At 45.3% G+C, this 9,515-nt stretch overlaps 1 protein-coding gene across 1 annotated transcript in view; it reads right to left on the bottom strand.

The window, feature by feature from the left end:
- Positions 1-5,641: 5,641 nt before the first annotated feature.
- The window catches only part of SPG7 (SPG7 matrix AAA peptidase subunit, paraplegin), a 43,292-nt gene continuing 39,418 nt past the window's right edge, over positions 5,642-9,515 (bottom strand). Inside the window, exons 16-17 of the mRNA XM_079800362.1 lie at positions 8,928-9,005; positions 5,642-6,023 (exon numbers count right to left, since the gene is read on the bottom strand). Of these exons, the coding sequence (XP_079656488.1) occupies positions 5,832-6,023; positions 8,928-9,005 (270 nt within the window). The 3' untranslated portion in view covers positions 5,642-5,831. The remainder of the gene's footprint in view (positions 6,024-8,927; positions 9,006-9,515) is intronic.

Here is a 9,515-nt window from a genome sequence, read left to right as displayed (position 1 = left end):
CAATCAGAGCCGGGAATACGGAAGTGATGTCACACACTCCCAGTCGCCCTCGCGGCCCCTGGAGGGTCTAGGCGCACATCCCACGCTGGGAGACAGCCACCACTACGTGGGTTCTGCGAACTCCTGGCAGCGCCCGGCCTTTCCAGCTTCCACCCTTACGGAATTCACTACGTTTCCCCAACACCTAAGGCAACATCTGTAAGCGGGGCAGCCACTACTTCACATGCATTTAATCGTACAACTTCCTTTGTTCGTCGGAGGGATCGGGTAACTTCTCTGAAATAGGGCAGCAGGTGGTGGCACCAGGAAACCACGTGGCCGACTGCCTCCTTCACAGAGACAGACATCAAAAACATTAGGTAGCCAGGCATACATCTGTAACCTGTGCCCTGCGCGTCTCCTGTTCTCCAGGACAAGTATGGGAACTCAACACTCCACTGCTATCTATGGGCCTTACCATCCTAATAACCCTCTTTCTTTCCGACCCTCACCCCAATTACCAGTCTTCCTCCTAGCAAAACCTAGTATTTTTAAAATATCATGACACAAAACGAGAAATTTGGAGGCCTGTGCCCTGCACTGAGTAAACAGGTTGCTGATAAAGTTTTCTTCTCTATTGGGATATCCTCAGGTGTTAGAAAAATCAGGTTTGGGGCTCACTGAGGAATTACGTTATGATCAGGAAGACAGAACATGTGTAACAGATGAGGCACAAACAATCTATTCAGACAAATATACTGAGCCTACATGGGAAGTTCAAACCCAGACTGCCATTTAATAGATATGTGTTTAATATGAATAAGGGCAATAGCAGCCGTGCTTAAAATTTATCAGGCCCCTTTCAATGAGCTCACCATGGACCAAGATACCTTGCTTTGTAATCTCAAATATTCCTATCTCCATTGCCAATTTCTCTTCTGGACAGACCCAGAGACTCATGCAGCTTCATCTGCCCTAAACCTCACCTTCACCTGAGCTCCAGCTGCACCTGGTTATGAAGCTGTCAGGGTCACTGGATGGGGGTTAGAGGTCTGAAGTTGCAAACTGTTCAGAATATAGTTAATGGTTTAATAAGGTGAAGTTATCATTTGAGGACCTCTACTGCACATAACCAAGTTAAACATATCAAATTTTTCTTTATTTTTAAATATTTTTTATTGATTTCAGAGAGGAAGGGAGAGGGAGAGAGACTGAACATCAATGATGGGAATCATTGGCTGCCTCCTGCATGCCCTCAACTGAGGATCAAGCTCACAACCCCAGCATGTGCCCTGACCGGGAATTGAACTGTGACTTCTGTTTCATGGGGCAAAAGCACTGAGCTACACCAGCCGGGGTAGAATCCAATTTTTCACACTTGAATACTCCATACTTCCTTCGAAAAGTATGCAAAATATCGAGCCAAAAACAGTTCTGATAGGAAAGTTTTGCTGAAAACATGCTCAGCTTTCCCACTGGGAAAGGTTAAAGAAGTGAACTGTCATGCAGGAATCCTTCTGATACAAAGACTTAGCTGGCTCAAGGCTTTTACCTTTAACTGTAGTGACAGCCCGTCCCTTGGCACAGCCTCTGGACAAAAAAGGGCTAATGCCCCTGGAAGCAGCATTCAACTAAGGGGGCCAGATTCCTAAGTATGTACCCTTGGAGGTGTGAGAGTATACCCTGCACACCCAGTATTTCCTTGCAAGACTGTGAGCCCCAATTACTCATGGCAGTGCCTGCTCATTGCATACCTGCACCTGACTGGCCTTCTCCATCTGGTGCTTTGAGGGTCAGCCTCAAAGAAATCTAAGACAGCAATAGCTTCTGGAACCCTTTCCGACACACAGTCTTGGTTTATTTTTAAAGTTAGTATCATAGCCCTAGCTGGTTTGGCTCAGTGGATAGAGTGTCGGCCTGCGGACTGGAGTGTCCGGGGTTTGATTCCAGTCAAGGGCACAATCAATAAAAGTTTAAATACATTTTTATTGATTAAATATGTTTTTATTGATTTCAGAGAGGAAGGGGGAGAGAGAGAGAAACATCAACGATGAGAGAGATTCATGGGTCGGCTGCCTCTTGCATGGCCCCCTACTGGGGATGAGCCCGCAACCTGGGCATGTGCCCTTGACTGGAATCAAATCCCAGACCCTCCAGTCCGAAGGCCGATGCTCTATCCACTGAGCCAAACCAGCTAGGACAATAAAAGTTTAAAAAAAAAATAGAGTTAGTATCATAGCAGCAAAGTGATTTGACAGTGGGGAAAAAAGTCCTATCTCTATAGCATTTTGCAAAACTTAGCATGTTAATTTTGTCATGTCAATTTGGGCTGATGGCTAAATTAGGCAAAGCAATAGCCTAATAACCACAACAGGATAGCCCAGCTGGCGTAGTTCAGTGGTTGAGCATCGACCTATGAACCAGGTCACAGTTTGATTCCCAGTCAGGGCACAGGCCCAGGTTGTGGGCTCAGTCCCCAGTGTGGGGCGTGCAGGAGGCAGCTGATCAATGATTCTCTCTCATCATTGATGTTTCTACCTCTCTCCCTCTCCCTTCCTCTCTGAAATCAATAAAAAACATATTTTTAAATATATTTTATTGATTTTTTACAGAGAGGAAGGGAGAGGGACAGAGAGTTAGAAACATCGATCAGCTGCCTCCTGCACACCCCCAACTGGGGATGTGCCCGCAACCAAGGTACATGCCCTTGACCGGAATCGAACCTGGGACCCTTCGGTCCGCAGGCCGACGCTCTATCCACTGAGCCAAAACCGTTTCGGCAATAAAAAACATATTTTTAAAAAAGAACAGGATAATGTTACACTGCTTCATCACAGAACTCATCACCATTCAGTCTGTCAACTTTCCAAAATAATGGCCTGCACGTAAACCAGATAGAGGTTAACTCAAAGGTTCCTGTAATACGAGAAAACACTAACTTCAGTGAAAGACAACTGGAAGTACATTATCATCATCATAAATGTTTTGTTTGAAAGTTGCTGAGAGTCGATAAGTTCTCATCACAAGAAGAAAGACTCTGGCCCTAGCAGGTTTGGCTCAGTGGATAAGAGCGTCAGCCTGCAGACTGAAGGGTCCTGGGTTCGATTCCGGTCAAGGGCACATGCACAGCTTGTGGGCTTGATCCCCAGTAGGGGGTGAGCAAGAGGTGGCCGATCGGTGATTCACCATTGATGTTTCTCTCTCTCCCTCTCCCTTCCTCTTTGAATTCAATAAAAAAAATGTTTATAAAACAAAAAAAAGACTGTAACTGTGTTGATGTTGACTTACTGTGCCAATCATTTTTCAATATATACAAATATTGAATCTTTACATTGTACACTTAAAACTGATGTACTAGTATGTCAATTATGCCTCAAAAAATACAAAATTTAAACAGAAAACACATTTATGAGTATAGATCAGAGAGAAGAATAATTTGTATTGATTTAAGAACAAGTTATTTTTATTTAATGATTTTCCGAGGCTCTAATTGTGTATATGTTTATTTAGGGAACATGTTTATCTCAATAAGGAGATAAACACATGCCTAACTTAGAGTTCCAGAAGTTATAATCAGGCCAGGATATACTGCCTCTGCTGGGTGGAGGGCAGAGGGTCAGAGTTTCGTTCCCAGCATCAAGCACACAGGTTGCCTGCTTTGGTCTGACTGCTCTAGGGACCATGTACTGTTGAAGCCTCTTCACCTTTAGAATCCTCTTTTTAATGATGGAGAATCATTGATCCACCAGCCCCTACATACCCCTGCTCTGAGATTGAGCCAGAAACCCGGGCATGGCCCTGACTGGAAATTGAACCATGACCACCTGGTTCACAGGTCAACACGCAACCACTGAGCAACAAGGGCTGGGCTAGGATCCTCTTTAAAGGAGGTGTGAGCCCTGGGCGGTGCTCTCAGTGGTTAGAGTATCATCCCACACAATGAAGGGTCTCAGGTTTGATTCCCAGTCAAGGGCACGTACCTGGGTTATAGGTTCGATCCCCAGCCCTGGTTGGGGCTCATTTGGTAGGTAACCAATCAATGTTTTTCTCTCCCTAACCCACTTGCTCCCCTTCCACTCTCTCTAAAAATCAATGGGAAAAAATATCCTGGGGTGAGAATTAACAAAAAAGAAATAAAATAAAGGAGATGTGCACATCATCCAAGTGAGATAGTAGAGGAGGTGTAATTCTTAGCACTCTTCTCAAATGCCCTATCTCATGGTAGGGAGGTAACATAATTTGACCAGAGGGACAAAGTCTTCAAACAACTATTAATCACAGCACAAAACACCCCCTGCCCTCTGGCTGAGGGGCCATGAACCCACTCATATCAGCAAGTTCTGGGAAGCCAGCTATACCTGCCCCCTCCTATAGCAAGGCAGCCCATTCATGCCATTTACATCCTGTTTCTCGCTAAGCATCTTCTGGGCTGAGCAAATGATTTTCCAAAGGATATACAGACACAGGTCATTTTAATGGATAAAATACAAGGGATGAGCTTGTCCATATCCACCTTTATAGGTAACAAAGGATACTGCCCTCAGGTACTAGACTATATGCAGATCTTTGGAAATGAATGAGGGAAACTGGAGCAAAGGCAAGTGTCACCTTAGCCAGTTTGGCTCAGTGGATAGAGTGTTGGCCTGTGGACTGAAGGGTCCTGGGTTAGGTTCTGGTCAAGGGCACATGCCCGGGTTGTGGGCTCGGTCCCCAGTGGGGGGCATGCAAGAGGTAGCCAATCAATGATTCTCTCTTGTCATTGATGTTTCTATCTTTCCCTTCCTCTCTGAAATCAATAAAAAAAAATATATACATCTATATATATATTTTTTATTGATATATATATATATATATTATATATATATATATATATTTTTTTTTTTAAAAAGAAACAAAAGTTAAAAAAAAAAGCTTGTGTCCCCCCCCCCACCTCAGGTGTGTAATCACACCTATATTTGCCCACCTATAGCTCAGCAGGCATTTCCTCGGCACAGTGTGGGAACAGCAACAGAACCACCATTCTGTCAGGAAGTACCCATAATTGGGGAAGTGATGAGAGCAGCAAGTAGGAGCATCTGAGTGCATGTTGCACACCTCCAGGGAGACGGGAGCTGAGTGCACTTGTCTGTCTTGCGTGGTGAGGTGTCCTTAGCCCCTTATCCCAGATTCCTACAAAAGGGGCTCTTCAATTGCTGAAATTATAACTTTGTAAACACACAATCCTGTGTTCCAGGACAAACCCAACAGCCCCTCTGGGTTAGAGCTGACCACATGGTACAAAGTTGGATTCTCTATCATAAAGTATCAACAGTCCTCAGGTATCCCCCACCAGACCAGTGAGGAGAGGTTCTTATACGCATCAGTCAGCAAGGCAGTAGGTGGCAGTGTTTTAATCCTTTAGAGCCTGGTGCCTGTCCCCTATTCTGTACGCCCATTGAGTGCGGATGAGGACATTGGCTCAGAATGTCCTTTCTTCTCGGATCCTGATTAGCATGCCGACAAAGTCGCAGGAGCTGGAAGAGCCCCTGCACAAGCCCTGCATGAGCCTGACTGCTGGGTCATAAACCTGGGAGCTCCTCCAGGTGCACCTGTAACAAGCACTGACAACCCTCCCCCCCTGCCCCCCCGCAGGGGAAAAACAATCTGCAAAAGCAAAACCAAATCATTCACATCTGCAGTCTTTACTAATCACAGGTACAGAAACCAACAGCTCTTAAAAGGCCTTCAGCAGGGACCAGGGTGGGCGATGAGGTTCAAATCTCCGGTGAAAAGGAACTTGGGGAACAGCTAAGTAACGAACACTCCCTGGGTCCCCACGGGCACCATTCATTAATGAGGTCCAGCTATTTGGACTAAGAAGGCTCCTCCCCTCGAAGCGGGGGCTGCTGAGGCGCCTCCTCCTCCCCAGTGTCTTGTTTCTCCCTCTCAGCATCTCTCCACCTCAAAGGCGCAATCATCTTCTTGGGCCCGTGAGGCGGGGGGCCGATGAGGGCCTCGATGTCCTCGTAGTTTATCACTTCCTTTTCCAGCAGGGCATTTGCCAGCTAAGAGAAACAAAGGACAGTGTGTTAACCTTGGAGGACAAGGACACAGACAAGAGCCTTTTGAGAGCAGAGCACTGAGAGGGGGGCCTCTCACCCTCCCAGAAAATGGTGTCTGTGAGTAGGATGCCTCCAGACAGGCCACTTTCCCAGGGAAGTAGCACACACAGGCAGCTTAAGCAAAGAATCACTCCCTGTCTCAACCTTGGAGATGATTTGCCAGCTGCAGCCTCATTAATTGTCTGCTTCCCTTCCAAATCTCTGCTTATTTTGGGCAACCTTCGATTTCCTTTACCAAACAAGGTGTGGGTGTCTGTATGGGGGCAGGGGACTAAAATGCAGAACATCCTCGCTGGAACTTGAGAGGAATGCTGGCACTGAGGTATAAGTTGGGGGACCTCACAGTTTGGGAAGGGGGCCTCTGCCTCTCTGGATATGATCATGGAAAACATGCTGCACGAATCCTGGGAGTGCTCTGTGCCATCACTCAATTGCTACTGCTCAGTCCCACTACAAGGAATGCTGCCACAGCTACTTGGACTGGTTTCTGTCATCCGCAAACTAGGTGACCACTTAATCTGTGTGACTGCTCTAATATACTGTTAAGCTCTGTAACCCACTGATGATGTGAGTCTATCACGATCACAGTGCAAACCAAGGCAGGGTATCCTCGGCCCATCACAGGGAGCTTGGGTCCTGCCCAGTGGCAGTGACAATGGACATGTGTGACACCAAGGACGTTGTCAACAAGTACTAGTATATGGCTCTGCCCTAGCCGGTTTTTCTCAGTGGATAGAGCATCAGCCTGCGGACTGAAGGGTCACAAGTTCGATTCTGGCCAACGGCACAAATCCAGGTTGCAGGCTCAATCCCCAGTAGGGGGCTTGCAGGAGGCAGCTGATCAATGGTTCTCTCTCTCATCACTGATGTTTCTATCTCTCTCTCCCTCTCCCTTCCTCTCTGAAATCAATAAAAATATATTTTTTTTAAAAAAGTTTATGGCTCAGCAGGTCGGGTAGGCCTGGCATTCTACAGTACCACAACTCTGAGGGAAGCTGGTGCTGCTAGTGAGTGGCAACACTTGGAAGACCCAATACGCACAACTGCCAACCTGGCAGGGCCTCACATTAACGAAACAGCCTATCAACCAAGAGCTGCCCACATGTATAGGGACACAGTAACTTCACCTCTGAAGTCAAGAGATAATCCCAAACCCAACACCTAGTCTTATTGTGAGAACATCAGACCCATATCCTTACACTGCCATGGCAGGCCATCAACAACAGAGAAGTGAGGAACTGTCCCAGCCAAGAGGAGCCCAAGGAGGCAGGATGATTAAATGTAAATGTGGGGGGTTGGGGGTGCCCCTGCAAGAAAAGGACATTAGGAAAAGGCTAAGGAAATCTAGTTAGTATATCAATATTGGCTCACTAGGTTCTGAAAAATGCAACATATTAATGGAAGATGTGAATAATAGAAAAACTGGGTGTGGGGTATAAAAAAAACTCTATGACATTTGTGACTTTTCTGTAAATCTAATAACACTATTCTAAACTTAAACTTTTATTTTAAAAATTTCAGGAAAAGTTTGAGTTGGAAAAAGATTAAACAAAATTGACCAAACATTAATAATTGCCAGAACTGGGTAATGGACACATGAGGGTTTATTTATTATGTTTTTCTATTTTGAAAGAATTGGCTTGACATGTTCATAATAAAATGCTAAAAAGTGGAAAACATTGTATTTCAGCTGAGCTGGGTGGAACACATATTTGGTATGTTGTTTTCTAAATTTCTGTGTTCATTTGAGGCCTGGCCAGATAGCTCAGTTGGTTAGAGTGTCATCCTGATACGCCAAGGTTGTGGGTTAAATACCTGGTCAGGGCACATATAAGAATCAACCAATGAGTGCATAAATAAGTGGAACAACAAATCGATGTTTCTTTCTCTCTCTCCTTCCACACCTGTCTCTTTCTCTAAAAAAAAAAATAATAAAAATAAATTTCTGTGTTCATCTGAAATCTACATATATAAAAAGCTAATATGCTAAGTGTCCAACCATCCAGGTAATGATGTCATGTAGCATTGCCTGGCTTCCTCTCCCTAGCGACTAGCCTCCTTGCAGTTTCTTCAGCCCAGGAACACCACTTGCTTTATAGCCAGGTGGAAACATTTTACACTTTAACCAAATGTCTGTGAAGTGTTTTCCCATGCCTCATCTCATTTGATCCTCATAGACGTCCTGGAGTAGGTAGATAGGAGACTCAATGGAATCCTATTTTCTTTTCATTAGCCAGAAAATGGAGATTTAGAAAGCTTAGAAACTTGACCCGACTGAAAAGTAAGAAATGGTGGACCTTGAAAATGACTTCAGGTTTTCTCACTGCACAGAATATAGTCAAACACTGCTGCAGTTAAATATTTTACCCTTTGTTCTCCCTGCATGATCTATAATAATTATCTGCTTCGTGTTGATATTTACTGCTGTGTTGCTGACAATTACCTGAAAGACAAGTTTGGGTGCTTCACTGGGCTGGAAAAAGTTTAGCTACGTCAGAAAGCAGGCCTAATGAAGCAAGTTTATTCTGTATCTATAAAAGGATAAGTTGACTCGCACATTGTGCGATACATATAAAGCTCTTGCTGGCGCCAATCGCACATGTGTGTTTCAATCTATCATTGTCGATCGTGAATTTGGTTGACACTTCTATTATAGAGAAAGGGCAAATAGTGATATTAAAATATTTCTTCTCATTAATTTCAACGTGCATGAATTTGTGCACCAGGCCACTAGTATTCCATAAAAGCGTGACTAGCTATGCCAGCACAACATACTAATAGCACCCATACACACAACTTCTGAAGAGACAGACAGGTGCCTGGAGGTTAGAATGCACCAAGTCTTACCGCATGCAGCTTGTCCAGATTGTCCTGTAGCACCTTCTCAGTGTGCCTGTAGGCCTTAGCCACCAGCAATTTAGCTTCCTGCGAATGAGAGAGGAGATCCGTAACGAGAACAGCTGACCACTATTCACAGCATCATCTATAGGCTGGTTCTGACACCAAAGTACACCAAAGAACTGCAGGTTCAGAAACACAGCCCTTTGTCTCTCACAATGACCAGGAAAGGTCAGCTCCCAACAGTTTCTAGCCCCCATCACAACCTTGGGAATGTCCTAGTTCAGGATGCCTGCCCACAGCAGCCATTCCCACCTGTAGATGCGCCCCCGCCCTTCCTAGAGGCTAAGGACCCTGTGTTTGTCCTCCATTCCTGCAGCTGCCTCACATGCTCATGCACCAGGCCAATTAGAGCGGCCCCAGGACAGGCTGAACACTGTCCTGGCCCAATCTCCTTTGGACAATGAAGCATGTCCCTGCTGGCCACAGGGATAATTGGCACTGGCTCTGTCATTTGATGCATTTATTTGATATTCTTCCCAGTTTCCCATCATCTACAATTTCATCAGGAGCCACACAGGGGTCCTCATCCAAGAA

The sequence above is a fragment of the Cnephaeus nilssonii genome (genome assembly GCF_951640355.1).
Source record: "Cnephaeus nilssonii genome assembly, chromosome: 20".
Classification (NCBI taxonomy): domain Eukaryota; kingdom Metazoa; phylum Chordata; class Mammalia; order Chiroptera; family Vespertilionidae; genus Cnephaeus; species Cnephaeus nilssonii.
This window is presented reverse-complemented; position numbering and strand designations above follow the sequence as displayed.